The 27817-nt window shown below is 43.1% G+C and overlaps 2 protein-coding genes across 6 annotated transcripts in view; one reads left to right on the forward strand and one right to left on the reverse strand.

The window, feature by feature from the left end:
• The window catches only part of LOC148346875 (prolyl 4-hydroxylase subunit alpha-1-like), a 45384-nt gene extending 41832 nt beyond the window's left edge, over positions 1 to 3552 (forward strand). For all 4 annotated transcript variants that reach the window (XM_088323706.1, XM_088323707.1, XM_088323705.1 and 1 more), the window contains 2 exons: positions 739 to 835; positions 3380 to 3552. In XM_088323706.1, coding sequence (XP_088179832.1) covers positions 739 to 835; positions 3380 to 3450 — 168 coding nt within the window. In that variant the 3' untranslated portion in view covers positions 3451 to 3552. The remainder of the gene's footprint in view (positions 1 to 738; positions 836 to 3379) is intronic.
• Positions 3553 to 8236: 4684 nt separating this feature from the next.
• Positions 8237 to 27254, reverse strand: arg1 (arginase 1). 2 transcript variants are annotated; one of them, XM_088323114.1, is made up of 9 exons: positions 27108 to 27254; positions 22454 to 22595; positions 22317 to 22389; positions 20018 to 20192; positions 16390 to 16549; positions 14798 to 14892; positions 11489 to 11596; positions 11286 to 11422; positions 8237 to 8686 (listed from the first exon to the last, which is right to left on the reverse strand). In XM_088323114.1, the coding sequence occupies exons 2-9, from the start codon at positions 22592 to 22594 to the stop codon at positions 8523 to 8525; spliced, it is 1053 nt and encodes a 350-aa protein (XP_088179240.1). In that variant the 5' UTR covers position 22595; positions 27108 to 27254; the 3' UTR covers positions 8237 to 8522. The 2 variants fall into 2 exon arrangements, with proteins under 2 accessions (XP_088179240.1, XP_088179241.1); XM_088323115.1 differs by lacking the exons at positions 22317 to 22389; positions 22454 to 22595 and having other exon boundaries at positions 27108 to 27227.
• Between the last annotated feature and the right edge of the window lie 563 nt (positions 27255 to 27817).

Raw genomic sequence — 27817 nt, forward strand, 5'->3', positions numbered from 1 at the left:
TGCAAATTTCCCAACCATGATTGAAGAATGGGAGGAGGGGTGATGGGGCGTTCCAGGCACATACTCCCAACACCCGAGGCGAGGTGATAAGTCGTTGTTATCTGCACAGACTGAAACCTGACACCTTCCAAAGCAAAGGTTATTTACGACAGTCTTCTTTCAGAGTTTGCCCTCCAAACATTGAAGTCAGATTTTAGAACAAGTATATTTGACTTTACGTAAGATAAAACAGTGTATAAAATAGAATACAACTTCAAAAAATACAAACGTATAAAGATACAAAAATATATAAATTATATATTGGGTGTAAAATATAGAATATAGTATAAAAGGCACACTTAGACACTTAAGATCCGTGCTTACTTCGAAGGTACTGGAAAAATTGAAAGAGCTTGAAAAGTGCTGGAATTTGGCCATTAAAGGGTGTATGAACCATGTTATATACTGTTTATATCCATGTTTATTGGAAACTTTAAGAATGTTTGCGTCATGTTTTTCCTCCTACAGAACTCATTTAATTTTCCATCATCAATCATGCCTGAAAAAATCTATAGGTAACCACTAGAGAGCACCAAAGAGTTGCATGTGGCTCCAGAGCTTCTTGTTGATGACCAAGTCACTTTAGGTGTTGCCTCAAAATAGTCCGTTTTTAAAAGCATCTGTAAATATGAGGATTTCTTTGTACGTTATGAAATTGTTTCACCTAATTAAGGCTTTGGTGTATTTGTGTGTGAGCAGGGTTCGGCTGTGTTCTGGTTCAATCTTAAATTAAATGGAAAGGGGGACTACCTTACCCAACATGCTGCTTGTCCTGTCCTGGTGGGGAGCAAGTGGGGTGAGTTTTAGCATTTTTTCTAAAGGAACACTGTGATATTTAACCACTAGATGTTAGCTGTATTTCCTTAATCTGATAATCCATATAACATAAACCAGGGATTATCCTCAAATCATATTACATTTAGGTTTATCATACAAAACAAAAACAAAGAAAGAGCAATGATAGAATTGTATGAGTAGCAAATTTTGTATCCGCCCAAAAATATTTAAAATGTAAACCCACTTTTCACTTTTTATCCCTTGTGTTGAGATAAACATGTCATCATTATTTTTCTTTTTACTTTATATCTTTTTTATCGTTTTTGTATTTTCTGCTCTGTATGTCAGTTTGTGCCCTTGAAATCTTTTTATCTTTGTTGTGTTTCACTGTTTCATACAATCTTGTTTGAAATTATGCAACGTTCAATAAAAAAGGACCAAAAAATGTAAGATAAGACCCTAGTTGTAAGTAGAATGTTTTGTATGTGTTGACAATGCCCAATTGAGTTCAAAGAGCCTCTATATGTATTTTCCGCCGAGCCTTTCTGCTTTTTTTTTATTTTTAACCTCTGTGTTCCGGCCACTGAGCGCATTACGCTAGAGGAGAGGACACAAGGAGGGGCGGTGGAGGAGAGTGATTTCAAGCGGGTGCTCGTTGTTTTCTTTTATTGTAAGATGAAAATGGTGAAACTAGGACTATTCAAATACAGTCCAAATGCCAACCCACAAAAAGATGAAAAAGAATAGTTTATTCCAGCGCGTCTAAGAAAGTCACCGTACTTGCACGCGTAACAAAAGGTCATGATAAAGGCTCCAATGATGATTTCGACCAGAAGTTGGCGTCAGCAAGTAGAACATTTTGAAGTTATGGACACTACCTTGAAACAGAGAAATAATAGACAGAGGTAAAAATGCATTGTTATTGATATGCAAATTTATAAACTTAGGAACATTTTTAAAAATGACCGTTTACATAATAGTTCATAAGGTTTTACCTAATTTTAAAAACAATATTGTTATTCTAGATATATTCTAGAATAGGTGCTATATAATACAGAGTGTCCCTTAAAACAGTGTCTGAAACTCATGACAAAGATTTAGCAGACACCAGGGCAGGCAACTCTGAAAAGTTGCCTGCCCAGCCATAAAATTACCCGCCCCATTTTTTCCGACTTGAAACGCAATAAGACAACTAATCACAAAAAAAACATTGTTGCATAGTATTAAGGATTGATAAGACTATAAGTGATTAAGGGCTACACAAATAAAAATGACTTGACTTAACAACACTTTAAAATTAAGTTTATTATGAATCTACTTATAACATTCATTGCATGTAAATGACATCGTTGTTTTCCATCTGCTATCAGTATGTACCTTTACTCATCTTCATTCATGCAATGTTTGCGTTGCGTCGTCTGCTACAAGCCACATGAACTCCTCTTTCCACGATGCTTTTAATGTACGTTTACGTTTTGTAGCGTCATCAATTTTGTTAGCTTCCTTTGAATATTTCTTCTGGGGCTGAGGTTTTGGCTTGATTCCTAACCACTTATCCATTTTTTTGTGTTCTCTGTGCGTCTACTTTGGAAAATGATATGCAAATGCACAACCTCGGGAAAGTCCGGAAGCTAGAAGTTATTCGATGCAGGCTTCTGATTGGCTTCAGAGTATGCAAATTACCAAACGAACCGAAATTGAAATTCTGAAATTGCTAAACCGAACAAAGATTTCGAATCCGGAATAAAGCAAATGTTTGATTTGAAAAATAAATTAAATAAATAAAAACGAAAGATTATAATGGTGTCGGCCACTCGGGCATAGTTTTGTAAGTTGTACACCCGACGTAAAAGATGTCCAGGCAGGCGTTATTTCAGACACTGCTTAGGGTCAAAAAATGAAAATGGTAAATGGTCTGCATTCATATAGCGCTTTTAAAGTCACTGAAGACCTCCCATTCCTTACTCATTCACGCACACACTCATACACCAATCATTCTCTGAACCATTGCTGTGATAGCTCTTTGACGAAGTGGAGAATTTTACACAAGTTTTTGGGTGGCGACCTCTGGCTTTCAAAAATGCAGGGTTCATACGGGTGCTTGAAATCCTTGTAAATGCTTAAATTTAAATGTTGTGTTTTCAAAGATGGAAAAGTGCTTGTAAATGCTTTAAATTGTTGCCATGTCCTATAAAGCGTCATCGTCTCCGACAGGTCACGCCCAAAAGGAAATGTGTTCATTATGGACATTTAGTTTGAAAATGTACATATGAAATATTTTTAGCCAACACCTACATTTGTCTCACAAACAACTATATTTGCGATGTACTCAAGATCTAAAGACCATATGTCTTGATAAATGCTCACGCAAGATTGAAAAGCGCATATGAAAAAATCACATACATTTGTGGCTCTGCAAAATACATGATTCACACCTGATTCTTTATTTTAATGCTAATGGATAAATTGGAAAATTGGCTTTGAAAGTCCTTCAAAAGTGCTTAAATTTGGCCATGAAAAAGGTGCAACCCTGAAAATGTTTTCTGTCTCCAATCTCATGTAGTGGGCAACACATGGCTGCATGAGCGAGGTCAGGAGTTTATAAGGCGCTGCGGCCTGCAAGAGTCCACCTGAAACCGACCAAGCACGGATGTAAGGTTGTATTGAGTAGCCGTGACAAGAACCGTCTTTAGAGAACCGAAATAAAGCTTGAAAACGGGTCCAGTTGTCATAAGAGCCTGCCTAGTTCATTTGGTTTCATCTTCTACACCAGTGTTTTTCAACGTGTTTCAAGCCAAGGCATGTTTCCTTCATTGAAAAACATCCTGCTGTATTTTTTAACATTGAAGAATGGCGTTCTATGATCAACATCTTGAATAGGAATCCAATAAACACAAAGAATGATTATTTTATGATCTATTACATATGGAAGAGAAATGTTTCTGTAGTGCAGTGGTTAGCATATTTTCTTAACATGTGAAAGGTCCCTGGTTTGAGACCAGGTGAAAACATTGGTTGGCCTGGTGAGGGATGGCCGCCACCAGGCTGGACTTACCCAAGACACAACGCAGGAAATAGTACCCCTATGACCCTACAGTGTAGTGGTTATGGGATCATCACTAGGGCTGCAACTCAAGATTACTCAGACGATTTTTTTTTTTTTTTCGATTAATTGATAAATCCCATTTAATTTAAACACATTAATTTCCTCTTCTTTATTCAAATATTGAAATTATGTAGACAAATTAGAAAACCGTGCACAAAACAATATTTTACAAACAAAATATGTGTGTACAAATGTATGTTATACGAGGCAGCACGGCGGCGCTTTGGTTAGCGCGTGTGCGGCACAGTTCTGAGGTTAAACCTCCTGTGTGGAGTTTGCATGTTCTCCCCGTGCTTGCAAGTTAATTGGCCGTTCCAAATTGTCTCTAGGTGTGAACTAGTGAATTGTCTGTTCCTGTGTGCCCTGCGACTGGCTGGCAACCAGTTCAGGATGTCCCCTGCCCACTGCCCAAAGATAGCTTGGATGGGCTCTAGCACCCCTGCGACCCTACTGAGGATAAGCGGTGCAGATAATGGATGGATGGTATGTTATTCAACTGCAAATATATACTTTATTTTATCCATCCATTGTCTTCCGCTTATCCGAGGTCGGGTCGCGGGGGCAGCAGCGTTAAAAGGGAAGCCCAGACGTCCCTAACCCCAGCCACTTCCTCCAGCTCATCCGACGGGACCCAGAGGCGTTCCCAAGCCAGCCGAGAGACATAGTCTCTCCAACGTGTCCTGGGCCGCCCCCGGGGCCTCCTGCCGGTGGGACATGCCCGGAACACCTCCCGAGGGAGGCGTCCAGGAGGCATCCTTATTAGATGCCCGAGCCACCTCAACTGGCTCCTCTCAACGCGGAGGAGCAGTGGCTCTACTCCGAGTCCCTCCCGGATGACTGAGCTTCTCACCCTATCTCTAAGGGAGAACCCAGCCACTCTGCGGAGGAAACTCATTTCGGCCGCTTGTATCCGGGATCGAGTTCTTTCGGTCATGACCCAAAGTTCATGACCATAGGTGAGGGTAGGAACGTAGATCGACCGGTAGATCGAGAGCTTTGCCTTTCGGCTCAGCTCCCTCTTCACCACGACAGACAGGGTCCGAATGACGGCAGACGCTGCACCGACCCGTCTGTCGATCTCCCGTTCCATCCTACCCTCACTCGTGAACAAGACCCCAAGATACTTGAACTCCTCCACTTGGGGCAAGACCTCCTCCCCGACACGGAGGGAGCATACCACCCTTTTCCGACTGAGAACCATGGCCTCGGACTTGGAGGTGCTGATCCCCATCCCGGCCGCTTCACACTCGGTTGCGAATCGCTCCAGCGAGAGCTGAAGATCACGGGCTGAGGAAGCCAACAGCACCACGTCATCTGCAAAAAGCAGTGAAGCAATGCTGAGGCCCCCAAACCGGACTCCATCCCCGCCAAGGCTGCGCCTAGAAATTCTGTCCATAAAAGTTATGAACAGAATCGGTGACAAAGGGCAGCCCTGGCGGAGCCCAACCCTCACCGGGAACAAATCCGACTTATTGCCGGCAATGCGGACCAGACTCTGGCACCGGGCATACAGGGACCGCACAGCCCGGATAAGACTGTGCGGTACCCCATACTCCCGAAGCACCCCCCACAGGGCCTCCCGAGGAACACGGTCGAATGCCTTCTCCAAGTCCACAAAACACATGTAGACCGGACAGGCAAACTCCCATGCACCCTCAAAGACCCTGAAGAGTGTATAGAGCTGGTCCAGTGTTCCACGGCCAGGACGAAAACCACACTGTTCCTCCTGAACCCGAGATTCGACTTCCTGGCGGACCCTCCTCTCCAGTACCCCTGAATAGACCTTACCAGGGAGGCTGAGAAGTGTGATTCCCCTGTAGTTGGAACACACTCTCCGGTCCCCCATCTTAAAGATGGGAACCACCACCCCAGTCTGCCAGTCCAGAGGCACTGTCCCCGATGTCCACGCGATGTTGCAGAGGCGCGTCAACCATGACACGCCCACAACATCCAGAGCCTTAATGAAGTCTGGGCGGATCTCATCGACCCCCGGGGCCCTGCCACCGAGGAGTTTTTTGACAACCTCGGTGACTTCAACCCCAGTGATACGAGAGCCCAACCCAGAGTCCTCAGGCTCTGCTTCCCCAGAGGAAGACGTGCCGGTGGAATTGAGGAGGTCTTCGAAGTACTCCGCCCATCGATTCACAACGTCCCGGGTCGAGGTCAGCAGCGCCCCATCGGCACTATACACAGTGTCGATGGCACACCGCTTCCTCCCCCTAAGACGTCGGATGGTGGACCAGAATTTCCTCGAAGCCGTTCGGAAGTCGGCTTCCATGGCCTCGCCAAACTCCTCCCATGCCCGAGTTTTTGCCTCGGCAACCGCCAAAGCCGCATTCCGCTTGGCCAGCCGATACCTGCCAGTTGCTTCCAGAGTCCCACAGGCCAGGAAGGCCCGATAAGACTCCTTCTTCAGCTTGACGGCCTCCCTCACCGCCGGTGACTACCAACGGGTCTGAGGGTTGCCACCGCGGCAGGCACCGACTACCTTGCGGCCACAGCTCCGATCAGCCGCCTCGACAATGGAGGCGCGGAACATGGTCCACTCGGACTCAATGTCCCCCGCCTCCCTCGGGACATGGGCGAAGTTCTGCCGGAGGTGTGAATTGAAACTTCTTCTGACAGGAGATTCTGCCAGCCGTTCCCAACAGACCCTCACAACACGCTTGGGTCTGCCGGGTCGGGCCGGCATCTTCCCCCACCATCGAAGCCAACTCACCACCAGGTGGTGATCAGTTGACAGCTCCGCCCCTCTCTTCACCCGAGTGTCCAGAACATGCGGCCGCAGGTCCGACGAAACGATGACAAAGTCGATCATCGAACTACGGCCTAGGGTGTTCTGGTGCCAAGTGCACATATGGACACCCTTATGTCTGAAAATGGTGTTCATTATGGACAGACCATGACGAGCACAGAAGTCCAATAACGAAACACCACTCGGGTTCAGGTCAGGGGGGCCGTTCTTCCCAATCACGCCCCTCCAGGTCTCACTGTCATTGCCCACGTGAGCGTTGAAGTCTCCCAGCAGTACGAGGGAGTCCCCAGGGGGCGCGCTCTCAAGCACACCCTCTAAGGACCCCAAGAAGGGTGGGTACTCCGAACTGCTATTTGGTGCATAAGCACAAATAACAGTCAGGACCCGTCCCCCCACCCGAAGGCGGAGGGAGGCTACCCTCTCGTCTACCGGGGTGAACCCCAACGTACAGGCGCCGAGCCGTGGAGCAATTAATATGCCCACACCGGCTCTGCGCCTCTCACCACGGGCAACTCCAGAGTGGAAGAGAGTCCAACCCCTCTCGAGAGGACTGGTACCAGAGCCCAAGCCGTGCGTAGAGGTGAGTCCGACTATATCTAGTCGGAATTTCTCAACCTCACGCACCAACTCGGGCTCCTTCCCTGCCAGAGAGGTAACGTTCCATGTCCCAAAAGCCAGTTTCTGTAGCCGGGGATCGTCGCGCCAAGGACCCCTCCCTTGGCTGCTACCCAGCTCTCTGCGCACCCGACCCCTTTGGCCCCTCCTACAGGTGGTGAGCCCATGGGAAGAGGGTCCCACGTCGTCCCTTCGGGCTGTGCCCGGCCGGCCCCCGTGGGTAAGGGTCCGGCCACCAGGCGCTCGCCAGCGGACCCCACCTCCAGGCCTGGCTCCAGAAGGGGGCCCCGGTAAGCCGCGTCCGGGCGAGGGAAATCGAGGACCAAAGTTTTCTCTCATCATTAGGGGTCTTCTGATCTGCGTTTTGTCTGGCCACTCACCTAGGACCTGTTTGCCATGGGTGACCCTACCAGGGGCTTAAAGCCCCCGACAACATAGCTCCTAGGATCATTGGGACACACAAACTCCTCCACCACGATAAGGTAGCAGATCAAGGAGGAGACTTTATTTTATAAAGTGCAAAAAAAGGCATCTTTGTTGTTTAAGGGACATGAGATTTTGGAACAAGAAATCATTGCAAATCTGAAAACCAAGTGACACGTATTAACATAAACATTCAGGTCAAGTTAATTAGCTTAATTAAATAAAGCTTAATTACAATAATGTGATAATGAAGCCAATGTTGTTTTCTATCTAAATGGTGCCAATTAAGATCTTTCTGTGTTTTATTTTCTTACTCTTGTTTTGTATTTTGTTTGTTTCTTCTGTAGATGATAGGTCAAAGAAAACTCTGAGAGTGTGTGTCTTAAAGTCCATCGAACTATCAAAAACGGCAAAAAGAATTCACTTAAAATTGTGTGTAACCACGCTTAAGAATAAGTAATCAATTTTTCCTGACATGATGATCTTAAAATGTATGTGGTACTACAAAAAGGCGAGACGAGTCACAAAAAGAATAAACTCGTCTCTTTAATTGAATTGGTATTGGTTAAAATAATTTATTCACCATCCAAATTTTGATACAGTATTTAATGAAATATAACCCTTTCATTCATAAGTACAAAAACATGACAACAAAACAAATGAATAACAGCTTTCAGTCGTTCAAGTCGTGTGTGACAGTTTCTTGGCCTTCAGATTTTGTTATTCTTAAGCAGCATCCAGGTGAAAGAATTTCATTTTCTACTCTGATGTCGACGATACGATAACCAGGACTGGAGAGCCTTGTCTTCAAGCATTTGGTAAGCTGAAGTCAAGCAAGTGGTTCCCCTCGCGCCGCCGTCCGAAGCAAGCTAGCAGAAGCTCAACCGCAACTCTGGCCGTTCGGCGGCGATCCTGCTCTGAAATGCACGCCAGAGGGTTCACTTCCACCAAATCCACTGCAGAGAGGAACCCTGTGTCCACCAGCAAAGTGAGAAAATCAGGAGTGTAACATACAAGGCAAAAACTAAAATCAATCCCCAGGGGTAGCCGGCCCAAAACTTTGAAAGAGCCGTATTGGACTTAAAAAAACATGTTTTGAGCCTCAAAAAATGATAAGCTTTATACAAGCCTTATATAAAGCAACACGTACTATAAACCAGGATTTGGAAACATGTGGCTCGCAAGCCATATATGGCTCTTTTCACGAGTACCGGATCTTCACGACCATAAGGCGCACATAAAAGTCTCGGATTTTTTTTTAATTGTGTAGCGCACCCTCTTGCTCTGTGTTATATTTTGGTTGTGAGATAATGGACCCATGTAGTGGAGGGAAGAACTGCAGGCAAGGACAGTATTTATTAACAAAATTAAGACCAAACTACTAGTGGGCACAAAACAACTAACAAACTGACCAGACAAAAATTTAGAAACTGAAACCTGAAAATCCAAGTCAAAAAGTAACAAAGAAACCAGAAATAAACAGACCTGGATGGAAAAACAGAGTTTCCTGGACAATAAATGTCCTTTTAAGAGGTTAAGGTTGATTGGGCACACATGTGTGATAATGTGCCCCGTTCAAAACACCAGTTGGGGCCCTCTGGTGGTGGGAGGTATGCCAGACCCTAACACCCTGTCTTTCATGCAGAGCGGCGGGGGTAGACCAGCTTGGTGGCCTTAGGGTGTGGCGCCCGCCTCCAAGACTGGGAGGTCACAGGTTTAGCCTAGGCTGAGTCATACCTAAGACTTACAAAATTTGCGGGTGAAATCTCATATTTTTGCGACATTGTTCACATTTCTAACTAAGTGCGACTTATATGTGTCCCTTGTGACTTTTAAGCCTCTCTTGTTTGATTACCATCAGATAACACTTGCGCAAAAGAGGATGCGCGACGTCACGCGCAATGCATTGTTCCCAGAAGTGCTCATGGATGCTAACGCCCTAGAGTATTTAGCAATTTGAAAGTTATTGTGCTACAGGAGGCTGAACAGAGTTGTCCCCCCAAATATTATTTAAATCCAAAACCTCATTTTCCCTCCATTGAACGCTTTCCGTGTTTTTGTACGCCACAGTGTGTTGATTTGTACGCTACGCGGAAGAAAATGAAAACCAAGCAGCCGCGAAAGAATTGAATAGTAATGAATCGACAGTTCGCAAGTGGAGGAAGCTGAAAAAAATTCATTCTGACAAGTTTTTATCTGTGTGTTTTACTGTGGTTGTCTTTTGTTTAAGTATTGATTTCAAACTCAAAAATCTTTGTTTTTGTCTTTTAAACAATCAAAACGTTTCATTCCGAAATCTTCGTTTGTTTTGGAAATTTCGGAATTTCGGTTCGTTTGGCAATTTGCATATTCGCCAGCCAATCAAGGGCCCGCATCGAATAACCTGTGCTTACGGACTTTCCCGAGCGTTATAAGGTAACGCATTTGCATATCTTTTTCCAGAGTAGACGCACAGAGAACACAAGAAAAACTGATAAGTGGTTCGGAATTGTTAAGATTGTCAATTTAATAACGCTCTCACTCGTGGTATTGCGGTAAGACGTTTTCCATTGTGTGACGACACGCACCATTTTTTGTTTCACTAATTGTTGATCGCCACGTTGTATTGAATGGGGTCATGTTCTTGTTTGCTTGCTGTTGAGGAATAAATCTGCTTAAAGGCTGAACGACATTGTCCTGCTTATATCTTCTCACGCATGAGGAAACTGCACACTGACATATCCTTACCAGGAATCAAGCCAAAACCTCAGCCCCAGAATAAATATACAAAAGAAGCTAACAAAATTGATGGCGCTACAAAACGTAAGCGTACATTAAAAGCATCATGGAAAGAGGAGTTCACGTGGCTTGTAGCAGATGACGCAACGCAAACATTCCATGAATGAAGGTGAGTAAATACAGGTACATACTGATGGCAGATGGACAAAAGCGATGTGATATACATGCAATGAATGTTAGAAGTAGCTTTATAATAAACGTAATTTTAAAGTGTTGTTCTGTTATATATTCTGTTATCAATCCTTAATACTTTGCAACAATGTTTTTTTTTTGCGATTAGTTTTCTTATTGTGTTTCAAATTGTGAAAAATGGGGCAGGCAACTTTATGGCTGTGCAGGCAACTTTTCAGAGTTGTCTGCCCTGCTGTCCGCAAACTTTTTGTCATGAGTTTCAGAAACTGTATTACTAAAAAAATGTTGTAACCTAACAGTCGTTACATAATGGTGAATTACGGCACTACTTCAAGAAGCAATTCATGATTATCAATGTTTTCCATTCTTTGGTAGTTACTCCTTCACTCAAGATGAATTATAGAGGCCTCAATATGCCGGCAACACAACGCTGAATACAATATATGAGAAGGTTGGGTGCTATTATATCAATCTACAAAACACAACTGAATACAGTTACGGTAGCGCCGTTTCACGCACAAACTATTGAGGACGCTTAATTTCTCCCTACTGATATTCTCCCTTCATTATATACTCGCAACCAAGATGTATTTACAACAACTGTAACTAGTAACTGTTCCTGTTTTTTCTGATAGTAATTCATGTGTGCATGTTTCTAACCTGTGTTTGCAAGGTGTTCCGCGATGTACACGCCTTCTCGATACGTAAGACCTCCAACCACAGGCGTCCCCGTGGCCGGAGTTATTGCAGGGTCTAATGCATCCACGTCGTAGCTCAGGTGAATCGGCCTCTTTGACCTGGTCCAACATCCCAATAGCAAAGAAGTGTTAAAGTGTCCTTGTCGCTGGAGCTAGAGTACTTACCCGTCTTTGCAAAGGAAGTCACACGTCTCTTCCATAACTCGACCGATGCCCAGAGCGTCTATTTCAGTCATGGAGAAGGCCTTAACTCCTGTTAGCTTCAGGATGTAACTACACACAAGCAGGAACATTTTGGGGATCATGCAGACTCATCATTTAAAGCAGGGGTCTTAAAATTTGCGGCCTCCAGGATGATGGTTTGTGGCCCCTGTCCTAGTATGAAAGTTAAAGGGACAGCGTGTATTAAGATGTTGAGTGTGTGTATTAAGATGTCTGTTATCAGTTTGAGACTCAAACTGACCAAAACACACCTTATTACGTTTGAAAAGAAAAAGAATGAAAAAATAAAGAAAAAAGGATTAAAAAAAGAGAAAAATGAAAAACAAAATAAAACAAAAAGTAAAACACAAGCAATATAGGGAAAGAAAAATGAATAAAAAAGACAAAAAAAAGAATACTTTTTTGACCTTTGTCTATCTTTGAGAAAGGCTGGGTAAAAAAATGGAAGAAAAAGGGTGATTTTTGCTCACTTTCAGTCCTCGTAGTCTTCCTTGGACTCATTTTTGATTGCACTGCACATTGCAGTGACATCTAGTGGACAAATACAAAACACTGCTCCTTTGAGAACAGCGCAAGATTTTTATCAGCGCAGTTTTTGTGGGAAAGCCCATTTGGGCCGACTACAACTCGGATCGTAGCTTCAGCGACCTCCAACTCATTTGAGTTCGAGACCCCTGATTTAAAGAGCCACTGTTTTATAACAGTCTAGGTCCTGTAGGAGAAGAACTGTCTCTTACAACGTAACATTTGATCAACCTGAATAAATAATGTACTAACTAACAAACTTACCCAGGGTTTGGCTACCCAAAATGTTGGAAGAGCTATATTGGACACCTTCTCCCCACAAATAAACATCTGTTCGGAGCCGAAAAAAATTAAAAGTCTTGTATAAGCAGGGGTCTCAAACTCAATCGAGTCAGGGGCCGCTGAAGCTAATGACGTGCTTAAAGAGGAGGATGACTTACTAGGGAACAAGTGGCAGCTGGGGCTGAAAGAGTGAGTGCAGGTGAGGGCAAGGTACAAATCATGACAGGAGGCGCGCCAAATTCTAAGATGGGGATTAAAATCTAGAGTGAATAGTACAAAAACAAAGTTGAGTTCATTCCTCAGCTTCTAATCAGGTGCGCTCTATACTTGGGAATTCATGGCATTTTTCCAACTGGACTTTTAAAGGGATACCCAAATTCTAAAACATACAAAATGAGAGAAAACGGTTTAAGTTTTTTTTCATTGGTATATTCCAACTATTTTCCGGGTAATACATTTTGAAGACATTCAGTCTTGTCTTTGACTTCTTCAGCTATGGCATCATGTAAAGAAGAACACAAGCCCTTTAGCAAGCCAGTCAACATATTGGTTTACATTCTAATTATATCAACTCATGTTTATTTGTAAAGCCCTTAATCACAAAGAGTCTCAAAGGGCACCGACCACAGATTATTGCAAACCACAGACTATTATTACAACGTCCCCTGATCTAAAACCTATATGAGGGCAAATAATACACAGATATTATCAACATAAAATTTAGGTTATTCATATGCTATAGAATAGTAGCGTGTTTTAAGCATAGATTTCAACATTTCCACTGAGGTTGCAGATCGAATCTCAGGGGGAAGAGCATTCCACAGCACCGGGGCCCGGATGGAGAACGCTCTCGAACATGCGGATTCGTGTTTTAAGCTATTTTTTTGTAGTTTTTGTGGAGAATACCTAGGTGTTGTGTCACAGATGGATGCAGCAATGGTAGTAGAAATGGCGAGCAGCCAAAATGGGGCCAATTAGAAAAAAAAACACACAGAGCTAAAGGCTAAACTAGCCGAGACATGGCAGGCTAGCCGGCTGCTAAAGAGGGCTAACCGGGACCGATCTTTGAAGAAACAGCAGGCTAGCCGACTGAACCATGTAGTAAGCAGCCAGGATAACCTGGAGCCAACAACAACAATCTATCTGCACAATATTAAATAGTAATATCAGTGCGTAATTTAAAAAATGGTCTTTTGTAATCCCTTTATGGCCAACCATTGATTCCTTATGCATAACATAAAAAATATTGTAAATCTAAACTGGCCCACCTGTGGTCTCCACCTAGCATGATTGACGTGTGCCCGTTGCGCTTCACTGTCTGCACCGCCTCCGACAATATTCGATTTGCATTGCCCACCGCCCGTGGGTGCTTCACCCGTCCCGTTGGCTCGTCCGGCAGAATTTTCTCGAATACCAAGTTTCCGTAGTGCGAGTAGGTCCGAATGGGGTTTTCCAAACAACAAGGGCTGATGAAAACATTCCGCTTTTTTTAAAGGGACAGTGTTTTTTTTAATTTATTTTTTATATATTTATTTGTCCCCAAGGTGTCGCTGTAATGTGTGGTGCAACCAAAAATAACAAACTATAGAGAATGAAAATGAGCAAAATGCCGCCTTTTTCATCACATTTTACCCAGCAAAAAGGTAAAAAAAACAAAATGAGAACGAAAAGAAAAGTAAAGAAAAGAAAGCAAAAAATGATAAGGGAAAAAGGGGAAAAAAGGAAAGACAATATAATAATTAAAGAGAAAAAGGACAAAAATACAATATAATAATTAAAGAGAAAAAGGACAAAAATGAAAAAAAACTGCAATCTTCTTTTCTTTTTTTTCTTGAGTTTTACTTTTTGTCTCATTTCTTTATTTTTTCTTTTATTTTTTTGTTTATATTTTTTTTCTTTTATTTCTCTTTCCCAAAAATGATATGATGCATTTTGGTTTATTTGAGTCTCCGTATTTTGTCTCTTCTGTTGTCACGGTTGCCATGGTGCCCAATTGGCCCCGCCCGTGTGGCGCCAGCTGCGGCTCGTTGACAGATTGGCTTCCTTTCCATTTAAGCTCAGTGGTCTCACTCACCCTTTCGTCAGTCCGTCACTAACCTCTGCCCAGCAAGACGTGGGTTTTGACTCTGTCCGGTTTCCTGCCTGCATTTCCTGTCCGGTATCGTTCCCGTCTTATTTTTGTCCTGTTTATGATTCGCTCCAGTTTTCGTTCCTGTCTAGTTTGTCCTGTTGATTTTCGATATCCTGTTTCATTATCTATCCTGTCAATTTTTTTTCAAAGCGCCAGTGGGCAAATAAATAGGGGGCGCCAAAGAGCCACATTTGGCTCCAGAGCCACTTTCTGCCGACCCTCCGATGTAACCCAAAATCATTTGGAAAGACGTTGCTGTTCCAGAAACTTGCTAATTGTGCAGTTTTGGAGAAGTGTGGCTTAAGAATACTTACTGCTCCTCAGGGTCCAAATCCCTCAGGCCGATGTAAACCAAATGTTCGGCCGACACGCAGGACGTCATCCAGGTGAAATTGGGCAAGACTGGAATCTGACAAATTAAAACTTTTATGTGTTGAGTGCTTTAACTTGACTTCATCCATCCATCCATTATCTGCACCGCTTATCCTCAGTAGGGTCGCGGCGGTGTTGGAGCCCATCCCAGCCATCTTCGGGCAGTGGGCAGGGAACTCCCTGAACTGGTTGCCAGCCAGTGACAGGGCACACAAAGACAGACAACTCGCTCGCTCATTCACACAGGGATTTGGACCGGACAATTAACCTGACATGCATGTTTTTGGAATGTGGGAGGAAACCCACACAAGCATGGGAGAACATGCAAACTCCACACTGGAAGGTTTGATCTCATGACCTCAGAACTGTGCCGCACACATGCTAACCACTGCGCCGCCATGCTGCCCAACTTGACTTTATTTAGGTGTTATTTTTAACAAAAAGACTTGCTTTTTCAATTTTCAAGAAAAATTTGGGGTTTGAAATATATTGACTGAAATTCTGGTCTTGTTTTGACTGATATGATCAAGTTTTGGGATAACGGTAACACCAAGATTTTTAAATTTTGAGACAGAATTTTTTTAATTTGACGTCTGATTTTGTGCATGTTGTTTCAAAATACTTTGAACAAATTTGAGGGAAGCAATGGAAATTTAGGAAATTGTGTCAAATGAATCTTAGCAATAACCTAAATTGTATACAAATCTAATCCATCTAATCTATCTGAATCTAATTTATCTATGTTCTAAATTTGTCAAATCTAAATTTAATCTGAGGGAGGCAAGGCGGCGCAGTGTTTAGCGCGTGTGCATCACAGTTCTGATGTCATGAGATCCGACCTCCTGTGCGGAGTTTGCATGTTCTCCCCGTGCTTGCGTGGGTTTCCTCCGGGCACTCCGGTTTCCTCCCACATTCCAAAAACATGCATGTCGGGTTCATTGGCCGGTCCGAATTGTCCCTAAGTGTGTCTCTGTGTGCCCTATGACTGGCTGGCAAAGAGTTGGGTGTCCCCTGCCCATTGCCCGAAGATAGCTGGGATGGGCTCCAGCACCCCCGCGAACTTTACTCAGGATAAGCGGTGCAGATAATGGATGGATTAATAAATCTAATACATCCATTATCTGCACCGCTTGTCCTCAGTAGGGTCGCGGGTAATCTAAATCCATCTAGCAAATCTAACCACAATCTAATCTAAATCTAATCTCAATCCACTCTCAATGAGAGTTCTTACAGGGCCGCAGAGGGATACTCGTGCTGTTCGGTTCGCCAGTTAATTACGCCGGGTCCTTTTCGGACGCGCGATTAGTGACGGGTATTCTGGCTCTATTTCAGGAAGCGGCATTTGGCTTGGCTCATGAGAATGCCCAGCAACGCCTGGGCCATTCTGCTTGTTGACTAAATAGCATAAAAAGTAGTACTAAGCACGATATATTTCATTTTTAAACAAACACATTTAAACGGTTTTTAATTCATAATGCAAAATGATAAAAATGGAAAAAAAAAACAACAGCAGTATATATCCATTTTTTCCAACCTTTGGGCGGAGCTCATGAAGCAGGAGGGATACGGGTTGGCCGTGCATGTTTCCCGTTGGCGTAGTGATCGGCGTGTTGATGTCTGCGTGGGCGTCCACCCAAATGAGGTTCACGTCCCCCACAACGGACGTGTGGCCGTGAACCGAGCCAATGGCCAAGCTAGGACGTACAGTACAAATTTGGTGGAGGTTACGTACAGTAGATCGGGTTGTAGTTCATCCTCTTGTAAATTCAGTGAATGATTGACAGACAACGTTTGGTCTCGGGAGAACTTTTGCACTTGTGTAACAGGATTGCTAAAGATTCTCCAAAGTCAACGAAAGATTGCAACATTTGTGTTTAGGGTGAAACTCTAGTAGACACTCAAGATGAGAGAAGTGTAGGGATAATGCCCCCACCCGACTCTACCCACAGAACAATCCACACACAAGAAATGACCAGACTCTCCCACTCTGTAATGAATATTGGAAACCCCGAAGTGTTCATTTGTAATCAAAAGATTAATGATCTGCATCCCTGTGTCATGTTCATGCCAATCAACCAGCTGGAAAACTTTATTTTGAAACGTATCAATACGGAACTCACCGGTCACAGGGCCCGCCTTTCGGGACCGTGAACTCATCACACATTAAAAGGGATGCGCAAATAACTTTCACACTTTATTCTCACACGCTCGAAGGTAAGCCTCCCCAGCCTGTGCTTTCATTATTGTTCTTGATTTTCTCCCCCCACCCCCTTCGCTAACTCTGCGAGGGCTATTGTCGACAAGGTACTTTTTCTTCATTTAGTTATATTTTCTTTGCCATGTAAATAAAATGTTGTTTGTTAAAATCAAACGCATGGGTATTATTTAATTTTGTGTCGATGTTATTTTTCTTCTGGACTGATCAATTATCCATATCTATGAACGGAAAAATAGATATTTTATGCTAGAAATAAAATATGTTAAGAGGATTGTTTCTTTAAGGATAAATGGTAGACACAATATGAGGCTATTTCAAATTATTTTGTGAGGGAAAACGCGAGCACTAGCTGCTTTCCAAATCGATAACCACAGAATTAGATTCTATATTAAATAAATATAATTTAAAGCAATTTTCTTTACTGAAGACATCAATGGATTTTGAACTTGCAAGGAGGACCATGAGCCTTCAGACAAGACAATTCTATCCCCATTCCAAAGCCCTCCACCGAGACCTCAAAAAAAACGATCTTGTCCTTTGGGCTGTGGAAATAAACTCTAAAATTCAGAAGCCCCTACAATCAAAACAGCCTGTACACATGATGAGCCTCCCATCCCTTGCACCCAAGACAAAGTAATAGAGAGGAGACCAAGTATTGCTACTTTGAGTTTTGTTTTGAGATTTTTTTTTCACACATCTGCATATATATTAACTCCAGTTGAATCAATATTGACTGCTGCGCTAGTTGGTGAAGATTGACGGCTGCCGACATAGTCCGCAAACAAGTCTCTCAATTGCAGCACAACATGTTACTTTCCTGTTGTAGAAATTAATTTTAATTAAAGTTAATTTTTATAGCTGTTAAAGCCTGCAGTGCTGTGGATTGCAGTGGACCCAAACCCAGAGAAGCAGGAATCATGAAAAGCGTTCATCCATCCATCCACCCATCCATTATCTGCACCGCTTATTCTCAGTAGGGTCGCAGGGGTGCTGGAGCCCATCTCAGCCATTTTCGGGCAGTGGGCAGGGGACACCCTGAACTGGTTGCCAGCCAGTCGCAGGGCACACAAGGACAGACAATTCGCTCGCTCATTCACACCTAGGGACAATTTTGGACCGGCCGATTAACCTGACATGCATGTTTTTGGAATGTGGGAGGAAACCGGAGTGCCCGGAGGAAACGCAAGCACAGGGAGAACATGCAAACTCTGCACAGGAAGGTTGGTAGCTGGATTTGAACCCATGACTTCAGAACTGTGCCGCACACGCGCTTACCACTGCGCCGCCGTGCTGCCCGAAAAGCGTTCAAATAGATGTTATTTAATCATAAATTCATCAACAAAGTAACAAATAAATAGTCAAAACCAACAATAAAACTGTCAGAAACAAAAAAACAAACCTCACAAATCAGGATGAACCTGGAAAATGGTGATGGTGGAAAACAAAGGTGGAAAATGAAAATCACCCAACAATGGTTGCTGTCCAAAATGTAATTGGGAACAAGTGTGGGTTGATTGGACACACCTTTCCCAACTAGAGACCGATTAGGCGCGTTCTAATGGCTGGAGGCTGTCACGACCGGTACAAGCAGTGGACCCAAATTCGTAACGTTTCACACAATGCTTTATTGAGGGGTGGGGAAGTCAGGGTGAGAGGAAAAGACAGCGATCTGGTGCTCGCTGTACAGGAGGAGCGGGAAGCCGAGTAGCCCGGGAGAGGGGAACGAAGCGTGATCGTGGATCGTAAAAAAAAGTCGGGTAACCGGGATGGAAGACGGAGCGTGGTCGGAGATCGAAACAACTCGGGAATCTGGGGCGGGAGACGGAGCGTGTTCGGAGATCGGAGAAAGTCGGGCAGCCGGGACGAGCGGTAGGCCAGGAATCGGGGATCGACAAAGGAAACGGAATCTGGCAAGATACGGGTAGCCGGGACTGGAGAACGTAGCTTGGATTGGGGCTTGATACAGGAAACAGAATCAGGCAGGATACAGGTAGCCGGGACAAGAAAACGGAGCTTGGATCGGGATCGATACAGGAAACCAAATCAGGCAGGATACGGGTAGCCGGGATACAGGAAACAGGAGAACAGGGCTTTGATCAGGGATCGATACAGGAAACAGGTCAGAGTCCAGTAGGATACAGGAATAGGTCGGGGAAGAGCCAGAATCAAAAAGTGCTTGCCTTGCGTGTGCTGAGGTTCGCTGAGCAAACAAGAATGACGTGCTTAAATAGGAGGATGACTAATTAGGGAACGAGTGGCAGCAGGGGCTGAAAGAGTGAGTGCAGGTGAGGGCAATTGACAAATCATGACAGGAGGCGCGCCGAACTCTACACTTGGGAATTCACGGCATTTTTTCAACTGGACTTCTGAAGAAATACCCAAATTCTAAAACATACAAAATGAGAGAAAACGGTTAGTTTTTTTCATTGGTATATTCCAACTATTTTCTGGGTAATACATTTTGACGACATTCACTCTTGTCTCTGACAGCTGTGGCATCATGTGAAGAACACCAGCCCCTAACAAGCCAGTCACCATATTGGTTTACATTTTACAAGTTTTGGTAGTTTTTGTGGAGAATACGTAGGTGTTGTGTCACAGGTGGATGCAGCAATGGTAGCAGAAATGACGAGCAGCCAAATGGGGCCAATTAGCAAAAATAACACACAGAGCTAAAGGCTAAACTGGCCGAGACAAGGCAGGCTAGCCGGCTGCTAAAGAGGGCTAACCGGGACCGATCTTTGGAAAAACGGCAGGCTGGCCAACTGAAACATTCAGAAAGCAGCCAGGGTAACCTGGAGCCAACAACAACAATCTATCTGCACAATATTAAATAGTAATATCAGTGCGTAATTTAAAAAATGGTCTTTTGTAATCCCTTTATGGCCAACCATTGATTCCTTATGCATAACATAAGAAATATTGTAAATCGAAACTGGCCCACCTGTGGTCTCCACCTAGCATGATTGCCGTGTGCCCGTTGCGCTTCACTGTCTGCACCGCCTCCGACAATATTCGATTTGCATTGCCCACCGCCCGTGGGTGCTTCACCCGTCCCGTTGGCTCGTCCGGCAGAATTTTCTCGAATACCAAGTTTCCGTAGTCCTGAACGATGTAGCCTGGGGTGCATACATTTTGAAGAAATTGGATTTTGGAAGACCATGTACTGTATGCAACACCGGACAAAAACATCTCTATGAACTTGCATCCAGGATCAGTAGCAGCAAACGAAACAAAAAACAAAATCCTCTCAAAAAGTTTGCCCACTCCTGCTCTAGAGTGTACCTAACAGTGGTGGGTCATCAGGCCCTGCAAGGCCTTCTTTGATGACCTAAAAATATCTGAATAAAATACGGTAATTATATCTTGTCCTTACTTACTTACTAAGTAATTCCAAAAATTTCATACACAAGCATTTAACCAATCATATTTTAGCCATTACTTGTTGCCAGGGTCAGAAATCTAACCGGTGGGTTTTCCAATCAGCTCTGCAGGCCCTGAGGTATAACATCAGTGACGATAAAGCTGTTTAGTGTATGTTTTATGCATGTTCGCGCACAATTTTGTGCGTGTTCGCATACGTTTTTACATAGGTTTTTGTGCATGTTTACATACATTTTTGTGCTCTTTTTGTCAGAACCCGAACAGACGGTGGACCCAGACGCATAACGTTTTCACACAAGTTTTATTTTAGGGAAATGGGGCAGTCATGCACAGGAACACAAACATCAGCGATGCGGCGATCACTGGGCAGAAGAAGTGAGACAGAGAAGTCAGGCACGGGAAAAGAGGAAGCCAGAGGCAAACGAAATCGAAACCGTACAGGACCGAAACCAGATACTGGATACACGAGCAAGATACCGGACAGGACGGGACAGACAGAATCGATACCGGATACTGGAGCAAGATACCTGACAAGACGGGATCGATACTGGATACTGGTTACACGAGCAAGATACCGGACAGGACGGGACAGACGGGATTGATACTGGATACTGGATACACGAGCAGGATACCGAACAGGACAGGACAGACTGGATCAATACTGGATATATGAGCAGATACCGGACAGGACGAGACAGACGGGATAAATACCTGATACTGGATACACAAGCATACCGAACAGGATGAGACGGACAAGATCGATACCGGATACTGGATACTGGAGCAAGATGCCGGATACAGGATACTAGATACAACAGCAAGATACCGGACAGGACGGGACAGACAGGGTCGATACCGGACATTGTTTACACGAGCAAGATCCCGGACAGGACAGGAGAGATGGAATCGATACCGGATACTGGAAACACGAGCAGGATATCGGACAGTGTCAAAATACAAGTCTTGCAAGAGCAGAGGTTTGTTGACGGACAGACTGACAAGGAGTGAAAGGGACCACTGAGTTTAAATAGGAGGGGAGCCAATCAGGCAACGAGCAGCAGGTGGCTCTAAACGAGCGGGCACAGGTAAGGGCAATGGGCAATCGTGACACTTTTATGTAGGTTTTTGTGTGTGTTTACGTACGTATGAGTGTTTATGCACATGCTGATTGTTATTTTATGATATTGTTTATTTTTGTTGCACTTCAAGTGTAGGATAAATTTATTGGTGCTGAGGTGCAATGAATATTACAAGGTTTTATAGCACAACTACCTGTCCTTCTCTATTCAACTCAAATACTGCTCAGAAAATTTTAAATTCTTTGACATACAACAACTTTCATCCATCCATCCATTATCTGCACCGCTTATTCCTCAGTAGGGTCGCGGGGGTGCTGGAGCCCATCCCAGCTATCTTGGGGCAGTGAGCAGAGGATACCCTGACCTGGTTGCCAGCCATACACACATATATATACACACACACACACCACACATTTTATATATATATATATATATATATATATATATATATATATATATATATACACATACACATACATACAGTGGCCTGCGAAACCCCGCCACTTATTATTAAAAAAACAGAAACAGTTACTTTCCCTGGTAAATGGTTGTTACAATAGAAGTATTGAGTAACTATAACTCATTACTCATTAAGCAACATACCCAACACTGTTGATGCTTTTTTAAATGTGTCACAGCGGTCGCAGCAGTAAATGTTTAATATCCCCAAAAAGGCTTTTGAGGGTTGGACTGATTTAGACTACTACTGAAGGCCTAGGTATGAAATGTACGGCCCTCAAGCACCGACTGGGTTTGTGTGCATTGAAAAAATCCTTTCACCTTGCGCCTGAAGCTCTTGCGCGAGTCCCTCAGAGCGAATCGCGTCCGGTCCAAGCTGTACGCCATCCCGGGGCTGTGAAATACACCAGTTTTTCTTAATGTTAATTGATCAGGAAGGTAGGGTTACCTGGCTTCACCTGTCCTTTGGAGAAAGGCGCTCCTATGATCCCTACAGAGCGCACCCCTTGAGAACCTTCATGAAGATGAAAATTGCAATGATGATGTTGATGTCGTGTAGTGATCAGAAGCTGCAGAAGCTTCCTGACACGCTGCATCATGCTAAATGGAAAGTAAACAGGAGAGGAAAAGAGAGAAAGAGAGAGAGAGAGAGAGAGAGAGAACGGGGGGTTGGAGAAGAAGTGCCATCTCGATTGAGGGTGAGTGACATCACTCGCCATCAATGACGTCATTGGGGTTAATCATTTCTTGGTCCAAACAACAAGGGACAGGACTAAAAACTCAAGAATTGAATTGGAAAGAAATGGAATGAGCGCAAGCGGCAAAAACGTTTCAACGAGTGGTGTCAAACTAATTTTAGTCCTTCGTGCTAGAAAGAAATTATCCCGGGGGCCAGACTAGTATAATAAAGAGAAACAGAGAAGGAAACAAGAGAATAGGAAAGAGAGAAAAAAAGTTACAAGGAAAGAGAGAAAAGGGGACAGAGAGAGAGAGAGAAAGAAGAGAAAAAGGAGAGGGGTAAAAATAGCGAGATCCCATGAGAGAGGAAGAGGGAAAAGGGAGAACAAAAGAAAAGAAAGGAGAGAGAAAAGAGGACAGAGAGAGAGAGAAAGAGAGGAAAGTAAAGAGAGAAAAAAAGGAGACAAAAAAAATAAAAATAGTGTCTAAAAATAGACAAATTGCAATGAGAGAAGAGCAAAAAAAAGTGAAAAGCGAGAGAGAGAGACTAAAAACAAAAAAAGAAGGAAATAAATGAGAAAGAGTAAAGGGGAGAAAAAAAGAGAGGGAAAAAGAGAGACAAAGAGGGAGGGAGAATTAAACCGAGAGAAAAGTGGAATAAAGAGGTATAGAAAGAGCAAAATGGAGAAAGAGAACACAATTGAGAGAGAGAAAGAGAGAGAAAAGACAGATATAGACATAATAATAAGGAGGGAAAGAAAATCAAAATGAGATGGAGAAAGAGAAAAAGAATGATCAAAGAAAGAGAGAGAAAGAATGAGTGTGAGAAAAAAACAAGTGAGAAAGAGAAAGTAAGAGAAAAAAAGGAGAGATAGATAACAGAGAGAGAGGAATGGAGAAAGTGAAAGAGAGAGTGACAAAGATAAAAAAAGAAAAAAAACTAAGACAGTGAGAAAAAGAGAAAAAGTGTGAGAAAGTGACAAAATGGGAGAGAGAAAACAAGAGAAAGAGAAAGAAGAGAGAAAAAGACAAAATAAATTCAAAAAGGGAAGAGAAATACAGGCCAAGTTGCTTTGCGAGTGGTGCCTTGCTTTGGCGACATCAAGCAGACATTATTTAAAACTGAAGCTCGTTTTTCTCTTGTGCTTCTTCCGGCAGATTGAAACCCTTGGTGGGCCGAATCTGGCCTGGGGTCGCGCATTTGTCACCTGTGGTTAAAACAATATCAATGGCAGGCAGTATATTTCACACGTAGCCCTCCAGTAGTGCTGCATCTAAATCAATCCAATCCTGGATAACTATTTCATGGCTATATAACTTACACTGCAGCTACAGCTGTTACACATACAGTATAAAACCATCAATAATAACCTTATAAAATTTAGGAATATAGCCATATTTTACTCACCCAAGAATACTTAAAGTTGCTATCCTGCTGCTAGCACATACTTTGTGCTATTTTGAGCTCTTCCTATCTTAGAGCTACGACCTTTTTGTGACGATGGGCTGCTATAAGCTGACATGAAATTCTGCCGTTTTGCTTCAACAATGCACATGCTGTCACAACCAGAACAGAATCAGGACCCAATTGCGTAACGTTTACCACAAGTTTTATTAGAAGAAAGAGAAAGGGCTGCGCCCACGATCCGGTGTTCGCTGGACGCGTGAAGCAAGTCTCTCTTGCACTCAAATTGTGATTCCAAGACCGAAGTGGATCTTCCGTAGCGAGTGATGGCGGTGTCAGGGACGGAAAAACAGATCGGTACCCGGGACAGGGAGAGCAAAAATGTGGTCGGGGACGGAAACGAGTCGTAAGCCAGGACGGGAGAGTAGACGTGGTCAGGATCAAAACAGGTCGTAACCGGAGACAAACAGGAGAAAAAACGGGACAGGCAGGAGTCAGGGTCGAAAAAAGGCTTGCCCTGTACAACCAAAGGTTCGCAGACAGACTGACAACAGGAGATTGACAGGACTGAGGCAGCAGTAGCACAGGAGGTAGAGCACTCGTCTTGGGATCAAGAGATTGCAGTTCAATTCCTGGCTCCTCCGTGTTACATGTCGAAGTGTCCTTGGGTAAGACACTGAACCCCTAATGCCCCCAATAAGCAGGTTGGCGCCTTGCATGGCTGCACGGCCGCTATTGGTGTGAGTGTGTGTGTGTGAATGGGTAAGTGTGAAGCACATTGTAAAGCGCTTTGGGAGGTCTTCATTTACTGGATTTAAATAGGGACAGGGAGCCAATCAGAGCCCGCAGCGGTTGGCGCCAAATGAGCGGACACAGGACACATCGGTATTCATGACACATACAGCTTGGTTACATCACACTTTCGCATTTTCAGGTATTTTGTGTTGTTGTTTGACTTTAAATCTGTTCAGTGTGTAAAAAACCTAAAATTGTTTTGTATTTTACAATAGTTTTTAAAGATCTGTGAATATTCTCATTTATATTTCATGTGATCTGCTGAGATCTCCTGGAAAACACGTAAAATTACAAAATAATTTGGTGCATAATGTTTTATTTTCAGGGTGGCTTGGCGGCTGAGTGGCTAAGCGTGTCCGCGGCACATTTCCAAGGTCATGGGATCAAATCCAGCTACCAGCCTTTCTGTTCGGAGTTTGCATGTTCTCCCACATTCCAAAAACATGCATGTCAGGTAATTGGCCGGTCCAAATTGTCCCTTGGTGTGAATGAGCGAGAGAGTTGTCAGTCTCTGTGTGCCCTGCGACTGGCTGGTAACCAGTTCAGGGTGTCCCCTGCCCACTGTCTGAAGAAAGCTGGGATGGGCTCTAGCAACCCCGCGACCCTACTGAGGAAAAGCAATGCAGATAATGGATGTTTTATTTTCACTAATGATATATATCTAAAAAATGTATTTGTAGAGCCGTTTTGTAGCCAAGCCAAAAAAACGCTTCTCATAAAAGAGACTGATTTCCTATGACTCGTCTGATAACCCAGTCCTCTTGGATCTAACAGTAGTGGACAGTAACGCTTCACCTGACAACTCAATAATGAGGACTGGAGCCAGCATCAGCATTATTTTACGCACTGTTTTTCCCTGCAATTAAAAGCGAGTCAGACTGCTATGAATTATAGCAATGAAAATAATTTCAAGCCTTTTCTTGTGAGCTTTTTTCAGTAGTTTTTCCCTACTTTCCTACTTTTTTTTTTTACTACTTTTCAGTGTGTGTGTGTGTAACCCGTAACCACTAAGTTCATAGAAGCACCATTTCCTGTCGTGTGTCTTGGGCAAGAACAGCCTGGTAGTGCCCATCCCTCTCCAGGCCAAAATATATTTCCAATCGGTCTTGAACAGAGGACTTTTTGTGTGTTAGGCCAATGTGCCAACCACTGAACTACGCAAACTTTACCTTAATCAGTACTTATTCATACTTTTTTAGTGCTTTTTCCATTTGCTTTCATTTTGTCACTAATTATTTCTATACTTTTCACTGTTATATGACTTTTTTGGGTACTTTTCACAAATGTTTTTGACTAAAACCCACCTTCCCCTTTTTTCTTTTTCTTCTGTTTGTTTTTTGCTTTTATCTTTATTTTATTTGTTGTTCTATTGTTTCTTCCCCAGCTTTCCTATTTTCTTCTTTTTATCTTTTTTTTGCTTTTTTAAAATTTGTATTTACTTCTGTTAAACACACACACTTTTTAATAAGAATAATACATAATGGTACACAATATTTGGTAAGATGTGAATTAAAGCAACAGCAACAACCTAGAGACGCTTGGAAGCTGAAGATCTGGCTCTTTTTCTAATGAGCCAAGCCACAAAATGCAGAGGGAGAAGATGAGGAAGTGGCGATTTAAAGAAGGAATAAAGGAAATGGAAATGAAAAGTTGATTGGACTAGAGTAATAGATTTCAACTCAGGATACTTAGACAATTTTTAAGGATTACGGGACTTTTTAATATAATTCGACAAAATTCCCTAACGATAGGAAGCGGTATTGCACCAAAGTAAATGATACTAACTGCTGTTTTAACTCGAAGAAGAACAAGCTAGCAATGGCCACCTACTAAGGTATTTGTCAATTTATAACCTGATTGTATTTATTTTTGCTTTTTTTTGCTGTTAAACATTAGTAACTTTAACTGCTATACAGGACAATAAGTCACGCCAACATAAACACAGCTATTTTTAAAACTTTTATACACGTGTAATAGTTTGATTTTACGACTGATTTTTAATGTATTACCCTCAATTCGGCTATACTTTACTTTACTTTGAATGAATGTAGACTGTTTTGATAAATTAAAGGTTTACTTTTTATCTAAATACTCATATTTATCTTTTGCATCGTTCGGGTAGAAAGTGGCAATGTTTTGTTGAGAGAAAAAAGATAAACACCTGCTAATCGTATAACGTCGTTTAACCCTGTTAACATTGCGTTCATTTAGAAATTTGAAGTATTTTTCTTTACTTTGGGTGTACTTGAAGCTGTCCAGGATGACTTCAGAACGTCCACACAGAATCCAAAAATTCAGGCATGGTTTCATGCAAAAATGTGCCCACCTTAAGCATGTCAAAGGACTATCAAGCTTATGTTAATAAATGACGTGCTTTCAACGTTTCACTGCGTTTTGCATGACCAGCACATCATGTTAAAGTCATGTTTATTTGTATATCCCTTAATTACAAAGAGTCTCAAAGGGCTGCATAGATCACAGATTATTGCAAACCACAGACTATTATTACACCATCCCCTGATCTAAAACCTACATGAGAGCAAGGAAAAACTCAAAAACCTCAACATGAGGAAAATGAAGAAACCTTGAGAAGGAACATGAGGTAATCCCCCTTCCAGGATGACCCAGCTGCAATGGATGTTGCAATAACATAATACACAGATATTGTCAACATAAAATATAGGTTATCAATATGCTATAGACTAGAAGTGTGTTTTAAGCCTGGATTTAAACAGTTCCACCGAGGTTGTGGATCAAATCTCAGGGGGAAGAGCATTCCACAGCACCGGGGCCCGAATGGAGAACGCTCTCGAACCTGCGGATCTCTTCTTGGCTCTTGGGATCACTAGTAGACCAGCATTTTCAGAGCGAAGGCTCTGGACCAGAACATAGTTAAAAGCCTAGCTACAGCATTTTGTGCCATCTGCAGGTTCTTGATTTTGGA

The sequence above is a fragment of the Urocampus carinirostris genome, chromosome 19 (genome assembly GCF_059441175.1).
Source record: "Urocampus carinirostris isolate Australia breed hairy pipefish chromosome 19, RoL_Ucar_1.0, whole genome shotgun sequence".
NCBI classification, from domain to species: Eukaryota; Metazoa; Chordata; class Actinopteri; order Syngnathiformes; family Syngnathidae; genus Urocampus; species Urocampus carinirostris.

Excerpts from the sequence above, each read along its gene's own strand:
- arg1 (XM_088323114.1), bottom strand. The coding sequence starts at position 22,594 with ATGATGCAGCGTGTCAGGAAGCTTCTGCAGCTTCTGATCACTACACGA. Across the intron at positions 20,193-22,316 it reads GCAAGAGCTTCAGGCGCAAG|GCTACATCGTTCAGGACTAC; the intron begins GTGAAAGGATTT and ends TATGCACCCCAG. Across the intron at positions 16,550-20,017 it reads ATGCTAGGTGGAGACCACAG|CTTGGCCATTGGCTCGGTTC; the intron begins GTGGGCCAGTTT and ends TGTACGTCCTAG.